At 43.5% G+C, this 20,134-nt stretch overlaps 1 protein-coding gene across 1 annotated transcript in view; it reads right to left on the reverse strand.

The window, feature by feature from the left end:
* Positions 1 to 20,134, reverse strand: part of LOC308335921 (H(+)/Cl(-) exchange transporter 5-like) — a gene marked incomplete at its 3' end in the record, with an annotated part of 50,797 nt that overhangs the window by 5,641 nt on the left and 25,022 nt on the right. Inside the window, exons 3-12 of the mRNA XM_080793143.1 lie at positions 18,394 to 18,602; positions 17,806 to 17,905; positions 16,466 to 16,653; positions 14,757 to 14,879; positions 11,354 to 11,560; positions 10,885 to 10,965; positions 10,192 to 10,426; positions 6,787 to 6,962; positions 5,522 to 5,662; positions 2,869 to 3,113 (exon numbers count right to left, since the gene is read on the reverse strand). Of these exons, the coding sequence (XP_080649269.1) occupies positions 2,869 to 3,113; positions 5,522 to 5,662; positions 6,787 to 6,962; positions 10,192 to 10,426; positions 10,885 to 10,965; positions 11,354 to 11,560; positions 14,757 to 14,879; positions 16,466 to 16,653; positions 17,806 to 17,905; positions 18,394 to 18,602 (1,705 nt within the window). The remainder of the gene's footprint in view (positions 1 to 2,868; positions 3,114 to 5,521; positions 5,663 to 6,786; positions 6,963 to 10,191; positions 10,427 to 10,884; positions 10,966 to 11,353; positions 11,561 to 14,756; positions 14,880 to 16,465; positions 16,654 to 17,805; positions 17,906 to 18,393; positions 18,603 to 20,134) is intronic.

Genomic DNA, 20,134 nt, shown 5'->3' on the forward strand with positions numbered 1-20,134 from the left:
GGAATAAGGTTAGGTTTAACCGTTTAAGCATAATTGACTTGGGTTACTTTAGGAATACCAGGCCGCGCAGTTCCGCCGGCTCTACGCCCGGGGCAAGTTGGTAAAGGTGGCGAGTTGTTCACCCATTCACACACACATTCATACACCGATGGCGGCAGAAACCATGCAAGGCACCAACCTGCTCATCAGGAGCAATCAGGGGTTCAGAGTCTTGCTCAAGGACACTTTGACACTAACTCTGGGGGAGCCCACAGGGTTCGAACTGGGAACCTTGCGGTTACCATCCGGTCACTATACCCCTGAGCCCACCGCCGCTCTTTTTTGCGTTTCCTCTCCGTCTGTGACTAAGGCTCTCCGGGGAAGGCAGAACTATCTGACCACATTAGCTACGTAACAAACAGTCCAACACAGTATTATAACACCGAGCTTGGCCACTTCTCAACACATCTGGAAAACCCTATATTTGTCCGCGTTTAACCTAATAATCCAATAAAACATCAGAGATGAAGCCATTAAAAGTTTGTTTGAGCTGCGACTCCCTTATCACTTACAACTGTCCACAGCCAGAAATCCCCCCTCAGACATGGCAACGTCTTTATTTATTTAGTAACAATAAATAACAAGCCAAGCGTTGGATTCTTTCAGACCCTTCTTTGCTCCAAAAATCACGTGCCAAACATTCCCCCTCCCACTTCTTTTTAACAGAATATAGTCGTCAGAAACGGCGTTCAAATTTGATTTGTATGTTTTAAATAAATATAGCGCAGGCTAGCGCAGCCGTTTTCCACAACACCTGACTTTCATCAATCAATATTTTCTGAAACATCGAAGGCCAAGTCAAAGTCAAAGTGTAGATCATTTTCAGCCACACGGACATAAAGCATCTTTATCCTTTTAAAGAAAAGGACAATAACTTAACCATAACTTATGTCGGTGGAATGTTTTTGTCGCCGTCTGTCATTTTCTGTTACGAACTTTACGGGAAACCGGCCTGAACGGAACCGTTAACCCATTTCGGGCGGGGACCTCTTTTTGGTGTTTTTTTAAAGCATTGTGTTATACTTTAGCTATTGAAAAATAGCAGATCTACAAGCTCGTAGCTTGTAGGTCTGCTATTTATTTTTTTTATCGTGAAAATGTGGGGCAAATTTTTGAATATATATTCTTTCAGAGCGAACGTTTTTTAACTCAAAGCTTTGCTTTGAGTCCCTGGAGGTTTTTCAGAAAACTGTCAGGATTTAGAAGACTCCGTCGAAGTGTCCTTTTTTTTTTTTTTTATCCACCTCAGGTCAAAATGGGTTAAACAAAGGGTGGTTATTATCTGTTTATCATCAGATTACATTTCGCCGGTAATTTGGGTCACGGTCTAAAGTCATGAAAAAGGTCACAATTGTTTTCCCAGCCACTCAGTCAGACACGGTCCAATGTACGGTACGGTTACATTGGACTTGTCTTAACACATTTAGACAGGAGGCCGATTCTAAAAAATAAAAAAGTCTTCTAAATCCTAAAAGGTTTTCTGAAAGAACCTATGTTTCTATGTCAGTGGTGCTCAACCTTTTACATGGACCCCCATCTGAAAATATTGAGAAAAGAAATAGCAGACCTACAAGCTCGTAGCGTGGCACTCAGTGCCGCACTACGAGCTTGTAGATCTGCTATTTTTCAAAAGCTAAAGTATGACATAATCCTTAAAACACCAAAAGGGGTGAGATCCACCTGACCACCCAGGAGGAGAACCCCACCTCTCTTCTGTTTAAAACGGGGGCGTTTTAATTTGTTGTTCCTGGCAGGGTTTAAAAGGTTGTTTCTTTTTGGTTAAAACAAAAAAAGTATTTTGTTAAAAGGTCAAATGATAGTAATCATTGCTACAGAGTTGTTTGTTCAGCTCTTTAATAAAACAGAAAAACACATTCTCAGGTGGGTGGCCTTTAATTTCAGCCGATGGTGGGACAACGTCGGGGTCTTTGATCTACACGTCTTAAAGTGTCTTCAGAAGTGAATGTTGTGAGCTTGTAGATCAGCTACTTTTGCCATTTGTAGTATGAAGTTGTATAATTTATATAGGCTTTACGTTGTTTTAAGCAATTCTGGGCGGGGAACACTTTACGTTTTAGGAATGATGTTATACTTTAGCTATTGAAAAATAGCAGATCTACAAGCTCGTTAGTGCGGCACCGAGCTTGTAGATGACTATCGAGGACTATTTTTTGAAAATTCTTGAAAATGTGGCAAAAAATCTTTGAGTACAATATTCTTTCAGTGACGGAGGCGTTGAATGGATGAATATGTTCGTACTTAGCAGAGAAAGAATTGATGAATACATCATCATCATACTGAGATCACAGTCTCTTTGATCTTCATATTAGTGGAACGTGTCATCGAGAGCTTTGTGTTCTTGTCATGGAGCCTTTTGGGACGACAGGGCGTGGAACGTTTTAACGGTCTTTACGGTTACGTCTGCGTCTCATTGTCACCCAGACGCCAACGGTTCCCATCTGTGGTCGATAGATTCCAGACTGTTCCACCCCGCTCTCTCTCCGCAGAGAGGGACTGAAATTAATTTAGAATTTATATATGCCGTGTAAACTTTGGCCTATGACGGGCGGGGGTCTGTGTTGAGAGCTCTTCACGGGTCACCCCGATTCCACAAAATACCCAACAGAACCGACCCGAGACCTGGTCCGACCCCGTCCCACGTGCAATGCATCAAGCTGCACATCAGGAGCAATTAGGGGTTCAGAGTCTTGCTCAAGGACACTTCGACACTAACTTTGGGGGAGCACCGGGTTCGAACTGGCAACCTTGCGGTTACCATCCGGCCACTCTACCCCTGAGAGCATGTTGTTCCCAGAGCCTCCTCCTCACCTAGACACCATGGTGAACACCACCCTAAACACAGCCCAGAACATGTCGTCCTCCTCACCTAGACAGGCTGCGGCTCCCACCATGGCGTAGAGCCCCGGGGTGATGCAGTCGGCGCCCGGCGAACACCAGCCTTTGAAGATGAACCAGTCGTGGTTGTAGTAGGCCAGCTGCTCCATGCCCACGCCCAGCAGACGGCCCGCGATGGCGCCCACCGCCATGCTGGGGATGAAGAGACCCGACGGGACCTGGAGGGGGGGATGGAGGGACACGTTAACCCATTCTGACCTGAGATCAGATTCATATGAGGTTTCCACTGGACACACACTGGTCTGATTAACCCATTCTGACCTGAGATCAGATTCTAAAAATGTTAGTCGTTCTTCGATTTTTAAAAAATAGCAGACCTACAAGCTCGTAGCGCGCCACTCGGTGGCGCGCTATGAGCTTGTAGATCTGCTATTTTTCAATAGCTAAAGCATAACATGATGCTAACACCAAAATGGGTTCCCGTTCAGAATGGGTTAAAAACCTGACGGGACCTACAATTTACAATTTAGGCATTTAGCAGACGCGACTAATCCAGAGCGACTTACATTAAGCAAGAACAAAAAAAGCATGGGAATAGGTCACATAAAAACATTTATCATGAAACATTCGTAAGCTAAGAAAGTATAACAGTGGAATATCTATATAATGAAACTATACATATAAACTATACATCTATACTACTATGCTATACATATGTACTATGACGTGCTATGACTACATACAATGCAATTATAGTGCTGTCTACATAACATGCTATAAGTCTGTATCAAATGCTATCTAAGCATTTACGTAGACCTGTAGGGAGATGGACGGACCTGTTAAAAACCTGAGGCCCGTTCTACAAATGTGACTGAGGGACTGCCATTGGATTTTTTTTAATTTTCGTTTTTTCATGTCATATGGAAGCAGGGAATCATAGCTTCAAATTGACATATCGGTTGTTCAGTTTGACCCACCAGTTTTGGAGATATGGCTTATAGAGTAATGTCTTGCAGAAAACAGCGAGTTGAGAAAACAGGCTTGAAAGGTTCAGTTCTGTGGTCTCTAACATTACACCTAAAGTAGCTACATGTTTAAGCATTTATTTCATATTTACATGTCAATTTCAGCTCTGACACTTATTTCAGACATGCTCTAGTCTAGTGTATGTGAAGAGTCTGCCTGCGCTATTAACTTAACAAAATACGTTTTTCTCCTCTTGTGGTGTTCAAGTCAACTCCTTCACCTCTTCAGTTGTTCTTAACCATAAAAAAAAGGAAAACTGATTTTCTTCATGAGGAACAGCTACGTCTTCCTCACAATGTGTTATATCTCAGAGTACAACAAGACGTTTGGCGCGCAGCACGCTCAGCACCTTGAGGGGTTTCTGGAATGCACAACCGACGATGTGCATTACACTCAAATCACTGGTGGAAGCCACCGTTGTGAAGAAGATGGATTCAGACAGATCCTCCATGTTCCTCCTTCAGGCTTTTCTCTCTGTCTGTGTTTAGTGTCTTAATCATACAGCGTTTAGCTGTGATTTAGCTGTGCGTTTAGTGTACGGTACTTAAATGTTTTACAGGCTCAGCCCTGAAGTTGCTCAAGTGCGTTTTGGTCACAAGAACATCGTCAGTGTCATGTTGTTTTTAAGGTTAAAAAAAAAAAGACTTGGGGAATGCTTACAATTGGGAAAAGATTTGGGTTAAGGTTAGGCATTAAAAGGTAAGTTTAGGGGTTGAAGTTACAGTTATGTCTGATACATTAGTAGTTGCAGGCTTTGCTTGGTGTCTGCGTAAAACCAATTATACAACGGGTCGTTTCAAATCTAATTTAGTTTCTAATCAAAACATAGAAATCAGCTGCTCTGTTCTCCCAGAGCGCAGCAGACTGGGTTGCTAGGGCTAGCAAATTTTCTTGGGATATTTGTGGTCGTAGTGGCTACATCTGTCATTAAAAAAAAACGATTTTATTTTAGCGAATATCTTAGTTTTAAGGGTGACTGTTGTATAATTGCAATATTACACTCGAGGGTGTTCTTTATCATCATTAATGCACGTCTGCTCTGCATTTCGGAACTCAACTGCATTAAGGATAACTCAGGCTTAGGCCATTTCTAAAACTGAAGTCCTGAATGATAAAAGAAAAGCCTCCTCATACTCAAAGCGGGGCAAAAAGATCTGATTTGTGCACAGCACTGATCTTTGGTATGCAAGTATAAAAAAATTAAAATAGAAAAAACACACACACACACACACACACTGTCTCACACACACACACACACAGTGACGGTAAGAACCAGAGGGAGTTCAGTGTTCCCGCAGATAACCTCAAAGCAGAGATGTTTTAACTCTGACACATGCAGTTAAGACATCATCCCTTCAACATCTTTCTTCCTCTGCAAGGCATTAAGACGATGCTGGATCACTGGCTGTAATGCCTTCTGATTGATGTGCTGTTTGGAGACGGGGTATGTGCGTGAGAGAGTGTGTGCGTGACTGCGTGTGTGTGAGAAAGTACTTGTGCTTGTATGAGCATTTGAGAGAATGAAAGCAAAAGAGCATGTGCGTGTGAGGGAGAGATTACGTGATCCACACACACACACACACACACACAGGGAGCCTACCTTCATGCCGAAGGTGACCACAGTGACCATCATCTTGAACAGCAGAGCGAGGGACAGCTGCCACAGCGCCGTGTACAGACCCTGGTCCGCTGGTCTGTCCGCCAGCGTGTTACCTACGCCCGTCTCTGATAGGTTGGCAGGCTGGGGGGGAGAGAGAGAGAGAGAGAGAGAGACACAGAGAGAGAGAGAGACAGAGACTTTTTTACAACTTTTTATAAAACCCTATATTTACAAACTAAAAAAAACACTTTACTTGTTTTCAGTCAAACATTCATGTCATTCATGAACCATGGGCATTTTGCATGAAGCTTGAAACAAATCAAAACAACATCATTATTCATATTCAAAACCATTTTTGGCACTAAGCTAATGCAGAGGGTTCATCCAATGACATGCTGCTGCTGCCCCTGAACCCCCCCCCTACACACCCAGTCCTCCTCCACACCCAGCCCGTCTCATTCAACACCCAGCCCGTCTCATGTTCAGTATCCTTCATAGACAGTTTTTCGATGCACAGATCTGGGAAACAACCCACAAGGCAAGGTGACATCAGCCCCAGCAGATCAGCTACTGCTCCTGCATCCACCGAGCTTCGACCAGCTACATCCAACAGTTCCACCATGACCAGCTACATCCAACAGTTCCACCATGACCACCATGAGTCACACAGGCTGTGAGTGAGCCCCGATTGTTGGACTGTGATGAAGGTTCATCCTGGCCATTCCAACCAGAGGAACCAGAGAATCAGAGCCTATACACGGAGCAGGCTCCACCCTTGCCCAGTTCACAAGTGGCCGGCTGTATCATTGTCCAGTTAATCTGCAAGTCCATTAAAGACAAAACCAAGTGCAAAAGAGGACCCATGCAGCGCACAGAAGGAACCCAGCGGCACCACCACCATCACACTAGCCACTTTTCAAGTTCCAATTCCGCATCAACCCTCTGCACCAATTTCTTCACTCTGACATTTTCTTCTGTTAACTTCATGTTCTGCCTGGGCAGCCTTCACAAAACCCTTTCTATCTGGGAAGTACTTTTCAACTTGGATCAGTCTCATGTTTTTTTGTTTTCAGCAAAAACTGTTTCATTTCTGACACCCCATAAACATGTTTCTTTTTTTTTTTACACATTTCACATTTTTACACGTTTCATCATCACTCACCCAACCACAAGTACTCACTCCCTAAACTGTATCCCACCACACCACACTACACTCCCCCCCCCCCCCTCCCACACACACACACACACACACACACACACCCTACCTGTTTGTATCCACAGAGCTGCGAGGAGTCGAGCAGAGAGCAGTCGTTGAACAGCTCAGATATGAGCTCCGCTCCGCTCATCCTGGTGTAGCTGTTGGGGAACGACACCAGCGCCGTGAAGCCGGCCACCACCAGGACCTCCACGATGGGGTAGTGACCCAGACGGGTGGTCTTACCTGGGGAGGAGAGGCCACACAGAGAGGGGGCGACATTTAGTAGTGACCCAGACGGGTGGTCTTACCTGGGGAAGCAGCTTTTTGCTTCTACGGGCCGACGGCATGGAAGAAACTCCCACTGTACCTTCGACAGGCAGCCTCTGTAGACATTTTTAAAGCACATCTCAAGACCCACTTCTAACACCCTTGCTTTTAATTGATCTTTTATTTTTTGTTATTCATGTCCTCCCTGTATTGCATTACTGCTTTTTTTTATGTTTATGCCTTGCTTTTCTTTTCTTATTTTCTCCATTGCTCTGTAAAGCACTTTGAGCTGCATTTCATGTCATGTTTATACAAATAAAGTTTTATTATTATTATTATTTAGTAGTGACCCAGACGAGTGGTCTTACCTTAGGAGGAGAGGCCACACAGAGAGGGCTTTATTTAGTAAACCACAGAGAATCACGCAATTCATACGCAAGGCACGAGCAGCAAACGTTTAGCGTGACAGACAGACAGCGCAAGACTGTGATAACAGCAAGACAATATGGTTGCTGTCGGCTTATAATTGAACATTCACACACTTGTGAGGGGCGTTCTTATACGTCATCATACATAATCTCATTCTGGCCAATTACAATTTGAGTCCTCACTTTTGTCATCAAATCTTTGTGTCATCAAAATTGTTGTCTTTTGTGTTGCACAAAAACCCCTCAGAACTAGTCATAGGAAACGGTATCAAAACGATGTTTGTGTTTACACAAAGCCTCAAAGCTATGGATATAGGAGGGGCTAGCGCTTCTCTAAAATAGCAGATTTGCATCTGCTATTTTCACTACTTTTGTGCGACACTTGTATGATGAGGTATGTAAGGGAATTAAGTTACAAAAGAACATAAAAGCTGAAACATGGAGACGAGAGGTTTCGAGAGAGAGAGAGAGAAAGTCTGGGATATTGAGAAACGAAGCCAGAGGGAGGATAATGAGAAAGAGGACACATCCGTCTGCTACACATGAGAAAGCAAAAGGTAGACGTTGTGTGGGAGCGTGCCATTTACAATTTAGGCATTTGGCAGACGCTCTTAATCCAGAGCAAGAACAAAAACATGGTAATACATCAAAATAGTCAGCATGAATCATACGTATATGTCGAATATCTACATAATGAAACTATACATAAACACTATAGACTAGAGTGCTATGTCTATGTCTACCTCAAATGCTATATAAGTTACATAAGTATACGGTTACTGAGGCTAGGGCAAGTGCTACATCAAGTGCTACTACGGGGCTAAGATGGAGTCTGAAGAGGTGGCTTTTCAGACTACGGCGGAACATTGGGAGTGAGTCTGCGGTTCTGATTGTAATATGGGAAGTGCTTTCCATAGTTTTGGAGCCAGAAGGGAGAAGAGTTTGGGACGTGTGGAGCGTTGTTTGTTGTCCCGGCGTTTTTTAGTGAAGTTACTTCCAGTTTCCCTGCATTGGCTGATCTGAGCATGCAGGAGGGTTTGTGTGTGTGTGTGTGTGTGTGTGTGTGTGTGTGTGTGTGTGAAACAGAGCCGAGGACAATGTGCAGAAACAATCATCATGTGGTTCCTCATCGTTTCTCGATGACACGTTACGATCAATAATCTTGTCACCACCGCCCGGTCTGCAAAACGAACGGTCCACTTCACCGCCGTCCCTTTCCTTTCCCTTCACCAGCAATGTCTTCTCTCCCACATTATTTGTTCATTTTAATACTTAGTGCTGTAATTATCCAATATTAAGAGGGCTAGTATTTCATGTAATGCGTTAACCCATTTAGACCCGAGGACGATTCTACAAAATGCCGTTGTAAATCTTGACAGTTTTCTGAAAGATTTCTAAAGTTTCTTTGTCAGTGGTTCTCAAACATTTTCATGTCAAGGACCCCCAAAAATATATGTAATATGCCGCCGACCCCCCATCTGAAAATATGTTGTTCCAGGGACCTTCCAGAAGCAAAGATTTGAGCTAAAAAAACGCTCTGAAAGAATATATATTCAAAGATTTGCGCCACCTTTTCAGGATCTTTCAAAAACAGCAGACCTATACAAGCTCATAGCCGCGGCGTAGATCTGCTGTTTCTCAATAGCCTTAAAGCGTTAAAACATAATGCTTTAAAACACCAAAAAGGGGTTCCCGCCCCGACCGGGTTAAGAGGGCCAGTATTTCATGTGAAGCATTAGCGTCGTGGGGCCTGTGGCCCGCGTGGTTTTGTCATCCTGATTGCTGCTGACAGAACATATCACGGAGAACGGGCCTGCCTCACAGCTGCTGGTCTGTGTCAAAACACTGTCTTTATTCATTATAATTTAATTATGTACACCAAGACGTCACAAAGCGCCCGGTCAGCTCGGCTGGGATAGAACACTCCGTTTTTTAGAGAGAGGGAGATGGAGGTTCAGAGACAGAGACTCGGGAGAAAGACAGACCAAGCCAAGAAGCGGCAAATAGATTCAGATACGGGAGAGAAGAGAAGAATGGAGGCTGACTATATTAACACATTTTGGGGCGGGAACCACTTTTTGGTGTTTTAAGCATTACGTTATACTTTAGCTATGGAGAGAATGCACATGCATGCTTTTCCCTTCAGGGCACGCCCCCCCCCCCTCATCTAGACTGAGTGGCAAAACATTGAGCAGCATAGAGTGACTTTGGACTTTGAAATCTTTGAATATATATTCTTTCAGAGCGAACGTTTTTAACTCAAATCTTTGCTTCTGGGGGGGTCCCTGGAACAACATATTTTCTCGTTCAATAGGAATTTGTATCCAATTCCATGCTGTATTGATGTTGGTACCATTAGGAGAGATAACAGGAAAATGTTGATCAAAATAACAATTATTCTACATTCTCTAATTGTGTAGACAGTCGTTTTTCACAGTCATTTTCACATCATGGACCCCCAAAAATATATAAATGTATTTGACCGCCGACCCCCATCTGAAAATATGTTCTTCCAGGGACCCCCGCCCCCCCCCCCCCCGCCCAGAAGCAAAGATTAGAGTTAAAAACGTTCGCTCTGAAAGAATATATAATATTCCAAATTTGCGCCACATTGTCACGGTTTAAAAAAAATAGCAGACCTACAAGCTCATAGTGCGGCACTCGGTGCCGCAACTATGAGCTTGTAGATCTGCTATTTTTCAATAGCTGAAGTGTAAGATAATGCTTGAAACACCAAAATGGTTCCTCTCTCTCTCTCTCTCTGTCTGTGTACTCACGCCTCTTGCACCAGGCGATGTTGGCCTTGATGAACAGCGCCCCCCAGAGGCCTCCGAAGATGCCCAGCAGGATGAAGGGCACCAGCTCCAGGAGGTGCCAGGGCGCGTGGAACTCCACGTAGAACAGCACCAGGCGGCTGTTCCCGAACGGGTTGATGGAGCGCAGCGTGAACGCCGCCACCAGGGCGGCGAAGAAGGACCGCCACAGGGTCTTCAGGGGGAAGTAGTAGCTCACCTGGGAGGGGGGGGAGGGGGAGAGAGAGAGAGAGAGACAGTAGTTTTTTTTTTTAGGGATGAACCGAAAGGGAAATTCTTGGCCGAAAACCGAATACCGAATATGATTAATAATATATATTTTTTTTTCCTACCATTGCTGTCATGGCCGTACCTTAAAAAGCTACCTGATTAATGACAAAATTATGGGTCCATAAAACATTTATTCAGCTCTTTTGAATGCATTAATTGCATATACACTATTCGATGATATATTTTCTGCCTATTGGGGCCAAAACCGAATAGGCCGGAAAAATACATTTTTAGCCATTTTCTTCAAATATTTTCTGCGGCCGAATATTCGGTCCATCACTAGTGTTTTTTATAGTTTTATCCTCGTAGCAGATTTTGTATTGAATTGTACCCATTCTACAAACTGTGAAAACAATTTCCCATCAATCAATCAATCTCCAGTAGTACCTCCTCCAGGCTGAAGAGAACGCCTCCTATTGGTGCTCCAAAGGCCACGGACACGCCCACCGCCGCTGCTGCCGATAGAACCTATGACATCACCAAACCATCAAATAATCATTTGTAAACAAACCATCAAATAATCATTTGTAAACAAAATTTGTAAATAAACTTGTAGATCTGCTATTTTTGAAAAATCCTGAAAATGTGGCACAAATCTTTGAATATATATTCTTTCAGAGCGAACGTTTTCAACTCAAATCTTTGCCTCTGTGGGGAGGAGTCCCTGGAACAACATATTTTCAGATGGGGGTCGCAGCCAAATACAGATAATCATTGGGGGCCTTGACATGAAATATTGAGAACCACTGACATAGAAACATAGCTTTTTCAGAAAACTGTCAGGATGTAGAAGACATTTTTAGAATCTGATCCCAGAATGGGTTGAGACCAGTAGAAGGTTGAAGTGGTTCCTCACCTCTCTCCTCTTGGCCTCGTTCTTCCTGTACTTGGTGAACAGGTGACAGAGGATGTTGGCGCAGCAGCAGGCCACGTGCACCAGGGGGCCCTCTTTCCCCAGGCTGAGGCCCGACGACACGGCCAGGACCAGCGTGATGGTCTTGATGATCAGCGTCCACTTCCCCAGGTAGCCCCGGATGATGAACCCGCTCAGGATGGTCTTGATCTGAAAACACACCACGATGGAAGGAAGACTTTACTTTATTTGTTTATTTGGACAGGAACAATGCATATTAAGAGTTTGACGGCTGCTAATTGTTTAATCCAGTGTTCCACCGTGTGTAAAACGCTATACCAGACATTTGTTTAATGCGTTTTAATTAGCCGTTTTAAAATAATTAAAAAGAAACAGCAGGATTTATCCGGGACCCGATGACGAGGCCGTCACGTTATGATGACGAAACCGGAAATCTGGGCTGCTACGGCTTCTGGGAAATTGAACAAGTGAATGAGAGGGGAGAGACAATCTTGGCTCGCTTTGCTCTTTGTCTGTGACCCGGATCAAGGAAGTGGCTTTTTTTTGTCGGCTCAATAACCAATGCGGGCAGTGTTTACTGTTTACTAGCAAATTCTTCTGCGTTATGCTGCAAAGGTAATAAAACGATCTCGGCATCGTAGAATATTTGATTAAAATGCGGGTAAAGCGTTTTATGGAGTCAAACTGTTATAATACACCGGAGTTTTCATCTGCAGTCCTCACACAGAAACAGAAAACAGACAGGAATACATTTACATAACGTTACATAGGGAACACAGCATAAAAATACACCTCAAACAAGATCACAAATGGTTGCAGCTTTGGTTTTCAAGCAACCATCTTTTCAGATTGAATTTAAAAGATGGAAATGTAGCACAATAATCCCTTATACGCAGAGGAAGGCCATTCCATGCTACACAACCCTGTACTGAGAGGACATTTTGACTGAATGTTGTTTGCGACGGATGAACAGGGAGGAGAGGAAAGAGGGGGAGAGAGAGAGACCGAAACTAAATCACGAAAATGTGATGTTCACGGTAAAAAAAAATGGTTTGAAGCAAAAGTGTCGCTAAAGCAGGCAGTGACAGAGTAACAGACTGTCTGGCAGTGAAGTTGAGTGACTGTACACAGTGTACAGTATACAGTAGATTGAGTAATGCACTCAATCTCTCGCGGTATACTTTCAGGAAGCTACCAAGAAAAATAATTGTTTTAAAATAACAACAATAAAAACACAGACCTCAGCAGAGGAGCCTGGAAGCGATTTGGTGCGAGATTTCGAAATAATAATATGGCCCCCCGACGACAGTAGGATTATAAACAAAAAAACAACGACACTAAGTATTAAGCAACAGCAAACAAACATCACCAAACTGTTTCCTCCTGTGGCAGCCAGACACTGTGGCTTTTTACTCTGGCTTAGCATTAGCGAATAACATGACAGAATATAGAACATTACGAAGGATTTAATAACAGTAACAGACCTCAGGCAGTGTGCGCGCGTGTGTGTGACTGTGCGTGTGCGCATGCGTGCGTTTATACATTACTTCTTAGATACAGTAGGAGCATGTGGTGTATGCACTAACTCAGTGGTTTTCAACCTTTTTTATATCAAGGCACATTTTTTTCCAAGCAGACCCAAAACTAAAGAATATGTTGTTATCGTTGGATAAGATTGTATATATTATATATACTGTATTGATACAGTACTTGTACCATAGGAGAGAAACCAGTAAAACTGCCTAAACCTAACCCTAAACTTCCGTAAAACTAACTTCAGAGAAGTTACTAGATTTAGCCTCAGAGACTAGAAACTTTTAGTAATTACAGTAAAATATCTTAGCAACACAGGCTTAGTGTTACTTTTAGTAGAACATTCTGATTTAAACTCAGTCTTTGAACACACCATTGAACTTTAGGCCTACCAATAGTCTTAGCCAACTAAACATTATGGGCTCCATTTTCGTCACCACTAAACCCCTTATCCCTAAACTTCTTTGCCTTTTATTTACTATTTTGAAAAGCATTTTTGAATAGTTCAACTACATCTACATTGACACGTTGTGAGCTGGTAGACTGGCCATTTTAACTATTCAAAAATGTTTTGCAAAATAGTAAAAAAAGGCAAAGAAGATTAGGGATAAGGGCTTTAGCGCGGCGGTGACGAAAATGGAGCCCTAACACCGTCATAAGAGGAACTAAACAGACTCTTCTTCAACAAAGATGGCGAAAGCAAACATTCTTTGTTCTGTATTTACAGTATACATACAATAGTATGGTACAGAACACTGAAGTCCTTAAACCAGAAACCTAACCTCAGTAAAACTATGCCTGCTTGGGAGCCAATCGGACACATGGTAAGGCGGGTCTTAACCTAGAACACAGGTGGGATTCATAATCACGTCTCGTAGTGTGTTCCTGAGATCATGATGTCACTGTGAGCTCATCTCTGGTATTCTAGAGATTATAGAGCGTCGCAGTCCCGCCCCCTACCAGGGCCCAGGAAATGATTCCCTATTCATTTTCCCCATAGACATTTCAAAAAGTATTTGTTTAAAGACCTTTTAAGTGTCGTACAAAGCCAACTCCAATTTTCCAACACCAACACAATTTTTTGGGCCGAACAAATAATTAGAAAGAAGAAAAAAATGGCAGGTTACAACACTTTTCTTCTTTGTAATTATTTGTTTGGTCCAAAATAGTGATTATTGTCATGATTTGTCACAACTTGAGTTGGCTTTGTACAATGCTTTAAATAAATATATTTTGAAATGTCTATGAGGAAAATCCATTGGGGGCGGGACTGCGACGCTCTATTCTAATGTCAGTGCGAGCTCAGCTCAGGTATTCCCTGAGATTATAATGTCAGTGTGAGCTCACCTCTGGTATTCCCAGAGATCATGATGTCAGTGTGAACTCACCTCTGGTATTCCTGGTATTCCAGACATTATGATGTCAGTGTGAGCTCACCTCTGGTATTCCCTGAGATCATGATGTCAGTGTGAGCTCACCTCTGGTATTCCCAGAGATCATGATGATGTCAGTGTGAGCTCACCTCTGGTATTCCTGAGATCATGATGTCAGTGTGAGCTCACCTCTGGTATTCCTGAGATCATGATGTCAGTGTGAGCTCACCTCTGGTATTCCCAGAGATCATGATGTCAGTGTGAGCTCACCTCTGGTATTCCCAGAGATCATGATGATGTCAGTGTGAGCTCACCTCTGGTATTCCTGAGATCATGATGTCAGTGTGAGCTCACCTCTGGTATTCCCAGAGATCATGATGTCAGTGTGAGCTCACCTCTGGTATTCCCAGAGATCATGATGATGTCAGTGTGAGCTCACCTCTGGTATTCCTGAGATTATGATGTCAGTGTGAGCTCACCTCTGGTATTCCCGACCCACAGGCGTACGGAGCGAAGGCTCTGACCAGGATGACCGCCAGGAAGGAGAACAGCAGAGCCCAGAACATGTACATCAGATAGTTGAGGATGTAGGCGAACGGGCCCTGGAACGAACACACACACACACACACATTTCGATTTCTTTATTTGAATCCACAAATTAGAATAAATTTAACAAGGAAACAAATATAACAGGGTTGACAGTTCATGTTCACTTAAGGATACACATGGCACCTCCTCCTCCACACAGACAAACTGCCTATAACAGCCGAAACAGAACAGTATTTGGCAAGTTGCTTTTTGTCATGCCAGCTATTCTTAGACCACTCATGGTCAGTTTATGCACATGGCCCAGGCTTCCGAATATCAGTATGGCAAATCTACAGCGATACCCCAAGTTTGTTATACTTCCAAGTAATGGTTGATACTTAGAATATTTATCTTGGAATGCCTGGTCCATGTACAACACACACACACACACACACACACACACACACACACACACACACACACACACACACACACACACACACACACACACACACACACACACACACACACACACACACACACACACACACACACACACACACACACACACACACACACACACACACACACACACACACACACACACACACACACACACACACACACACAGTTTGGTATACAAATGGGGTCTATTTGGTTTGGCGATAATTTTCTTTAGCAGATCTAACAAGCTCGTAGCACGGCACTCTGTGCCGCGCTACGAGCTTGTTTCTCCATTTATTTAATTATTTTCCAATAGCTAAAGTATAACGCAATGCTTTAAAACACCAAAAGGGGTCCCCGCCCAGAATGGGTTAAGAACTTTAGATCATAAATAGTGAGTGACATCAAAACTAGTTCAAGGTGTCAATAAACTATTCAAGTAAATAAACACAAAGCCAGTTTGGTGTTATTTGACATCCATGAAATCATTAATAAATAATGAAAAACACAGCACTGTGCTTTGAAATGTCATGACAACTTTGCACCACTAGATGGGGCCCAAGCACTGGGCATCTATATAGTAGGCCTGTTGTATTGCAATATCAGAAGAGTACAGTACATAGGAAGGTTGTGTGTGTGCTCACTGCTCACAAATAAAATAATTAATTATTATACATCACCACTATTCCACCACATTAACCCATTTTGACCTGGGAACGATTCTATAAATGTCTTCTAAATCCTGACAGTTTTCTGAAAAGCCTCATGTTTCTACAGTATGTCAGTGAAAAATATTTTAAAAGATTATATGAATTTGGCCGCCAACCCCCATCTGAAAATATGTTGTTCCAGTGACCCCCCCTCCTCCCAGAAGCAGAGATTTGAGTTAGAAACGCTCACTCTGAATTCTGAAAGAATATATATTCAAATATGTGCGCCCTTTTTTCCCCGATTTTTCAAAAATAGCAGACCTACAAGCTCGTAGCGTGGCACTCGGTGCCGCGCTATGAGCTTGTAGATCTGCTATTTTTCAATAGCTAAAGCATAACATAATGCTTGAAACACCAAAATGGGTTAAACCATTATTAGGACACTATTTTTGAAGAATCGTGAAAACGTGTGTAAAATGTCTTCTTGTAAATTAAGAAAATGCAGATGTTTAACAAGAGTGTAAAATTAATAATAATAATAATAATTAATTTTACGCTCATCTCACCTCATTGGTCCCTGCCATCAGCTCCGCCCAGCTCTTCCACTGCGGACACTTGTCCCTCTCCTGAAAGGTCGTCTCATTGGACGTCCAGCAGCAGTGCTCGTGGTTGAACCAGAAGCCGTTCAGACACACCCCCTCCTTCATGTCCGTCAGCCAATGGGCTGAGATGTCGATACCGCCGGCCAGAGCGCCTGAGGGGAGATGGTGGGGGGTTGTTTATATGTTTATAGTCGTTACCACGACAACGGACAGCACGGATAGTGATGCCACACGGATGTCGCCAGAGTGACGGACAGCGCGGGCAGTGACATCAGGTCACACATACATAATGGCCGTGGGTACGGCTCAAGGCTAACTGTGGAATAAGTTAGCGACCACCGAGGAGGATCAAGAACGAGCCAAGTACGAGCTCCAGAAACGTACAGAAGCCAAACAGAAGCCTCAGTCAGATCTAACGGCCGTTAGATCTACACGTTTGAGCCCTCGTGTATTTCTAGGCCTTTCCCGCCGGAGAACTCTGTCCTCCACAAGAAGCCGTAGAAGGTGCTCAAGTGATAGCTGAGCTCAACATAAGAGAGCCCGACATTGCAACTGGTCCCTCCAGCTTTACAACCTGGACGTTCCTACAACAGTAGTTGTTGTTTATTCCTCATCCCAGTAACTCTGTAACATGTCCTCCCAGCTGGCATTCCATAGTTTTTATTCCTTATCCCAGTAACTCTGTAACATGTCCTCCCAGCTGGCATTCCATAGTTTTTATTCCTTATCCCAGTAACTCTGTAACATGTCCTCCCAGCTGGCATTCCATAGTTTTTATTCCTTATCCCAGTAACTCTGTAACATGTCCTCCCAGCTGGCATTCCATAGTTTTTATTCCTTATCCCAGTAACTCTGTAACATTCCTGTCCTCCTATAAATCATGTCCTTGCACTTTGTTCCGGATAAGAGTGGTTTAAATTGTAACTGTACTTTAGGTACTGATTGCTATATAATCACATCGTTCTGTCTTTTTTTATAGACCTATATATGTTTTTATGCATCTTGGCTGCAGTAATTAAAAATAAGAAAAGAAAAACAAAAAAGGTAAAAACATTTTCACGCTACAAATGTGTGCATATACATCCCATGGACTTAGTCAACAGATACAAAGCTTCTGCTGTGGTTATACTGCCCTCTAGTGCAATGTACATGTATCATCAGTACTGACATGATGTACATCTGAGCTGCCCCACTCTTTCATTTGTGTGTGTGAGCGTGCGTGCGAGCGTGCGTGTGTGCGTGCGGGCCTGTGTTTGTGTGTGTGTGTGTGTGTGTGTGTGTGTGTGTGTGTGTGTGTGCGTTACCTGACATCAGGCCCACCAGGAGCATCAGAAGCCATCCAGAGAAGGCGTCGCTGACACTTCTCAGCAGAGCTAATGTAGACGTTCTGCTTTTACTGGTGATCTGGAGGATGGAGGGATGACATCATAGAGTTAGAAAGCAGTAGTTCCCAAGACACCCAAATTCACACGTATTCAACCCCATTTGAAAAGGCACCCCCCTGCTTTCTAACATTATAAATGGAGAAAAGCACATGATCTATGAAGTGTGTGTGTATCTCTACAAATTAACAAACTGAACGCCAAAAGACTTTGCCTGCTATGTATGTTTAATTGTTTATCATACCTTTTCATTTTGCACAAAAAAAAAACGACAGGAACTGTAACCATTTTGGATACCAACGTCTCTACATTGCTCCATTTCATTGCTCCATTTCACCTCCATTTCACCCAAAAAACACGGATTCTCCCGTACCGACCGCAATGAAGCGAACGTCGGCAGCACACACATTGCTTCTGTCTGTGTCTTGCGACGGGTCACGGTGTGTGTGTGTGTGTGTGTGGTGTAACGCAGTGGTTCCCAAACCTTTTGGTGTCAAGGACCTACAGTACCTCTCTGTGGCGGTCCCGGTCCTTGCTCTTCTCCCTGACCCAGTCGATGGTGTTGAAGTCCTCGTAGGTCCCCACCCCGGGGACGGGGTCTTCTAGGGGGTCCACACACTTACTGCCCCCCGGACCCCCCAACCCCCCCGGGACCCCCGGACCACTGCCGTTCATAACGGAGGACGGCCTGCCGCTGTCTGTCTGCTCCTCGTAAGACCCTGGGAGAGAGACACAGAGACACAGAGAGAGAGAGAGAGAGACAGACAACTAAATGAAAACTAATGATGACAAAAACTAAATATATACTAAATATACAGTATATACAAAAAGACTACAAATATTGACAATTTCGTCAACAAAGAAAAACTAAACTAGACTAGTCATTTTGCACTTTGTTTTATGCTGAAAATAGCAGATCTACAAGCTCACAATGCATTGCAGCGCAACCGAGCACAACACGTTGTGGGCTTATAGATCGGGTTATTTTCAAGTGTAAAATCAGTCATTACGACGGCATCAAGGCCTGCCAAAATACACACACACACGTCTGTATGGTACAGTCCAAACACACACACGCCGGCACAGTGGACACACACACACACACACACACACACACACACACACACACACACACACACACACACACACAAACAGACCGAAATGATAATAAGTGATGCATGTGAGAACACATGACCGGGCTCAGGGGAAACGATACATTTGACTGCATACAGTAATCTACTGTTATTAAGCACAGCAACCACTTTAAGCCAGTGGTTCAAGAGCCTGGAGTCCACCAGGGACCTATACTCGGCACCCTCTCCTTTATTCCCCTCTCCACTCTACACCGAATCTCTTTGGTGAAAACAGGGCAAGGACGGTGGTGGTCCCCATTATTCTGTGAAAATGTTTCCACGGTTTTCTCAAAATAAGCCAATAAGATAGCAGATCTACAAAAGCTCTGTTGTTACTTACACGCTATTTTTGCCCCACAGTAAACTGTCATATGATTACAGTATAAAATCAGGCTTTAAGTGGATAAGTGGTTAACGAGCAGAAACAGGAACTGTACAGAGAAAGCGTCCCTTACACTTACAGTACTGACCATTGACAGTTCTATTGCACGTAGCTGGCTACTGTACTGTATGACTATGTACAGTACAGTACAGTACAGTACACACATACTGTACTGTATGAGTTAGGGTTGTTCCCGATCGGATCGGGTGATCGGAAATCGGCTCCGATCACATGATTTTCAAAAGATCGGAAGGGCGGAGGTCGACCTCATGCCCTCACTGGGCTGCGTTCACACATTCAAGACATCTGTCTTGTGTCTGTGTCGGGTCTGTGTTTAATGGCCGCGCCAATGCATTTCCAATCAAAGCTGTGTTCAGACAGCTTAGGTACAGTACACACTTACTGTACTGTACTGTACTGTACACACTCACTGAACATACATGGGATAACAGACAAATATAATCTCATGATGATTATATAATCTTCAAATACTGTAATCCTTAATATCTTAAAATAACCAATATCCGAAAATAGCCGATCTACAACCTAAGCTCACAGCTGAATTTGACTGAATTTCTATCTCTCACACACACGCACGCACACACACACGCACGCACACACACACGCACGCGTCGCGTACATACACGCACAAAGACTCCTTGGGAAAAGTGCTTTGCACCAGCAACCAGTCAATTCTTATCGACCTCAAGAAATACGTATAACAAACAATTGTGTA

Source organism: Protomyctophum bolini (genome assembly GCF_963924005.1).
Source record: "Protomyctophum bolini genome assembly, chromosome: 20".
In the NCBI taxonomy this organism is placed as follows: Eukaryota; Metazoa; Chordata; class Actinopteri; order Myctophiformes; family Myctophidae; genus Protomyctophum; species Protomyctophum bolini.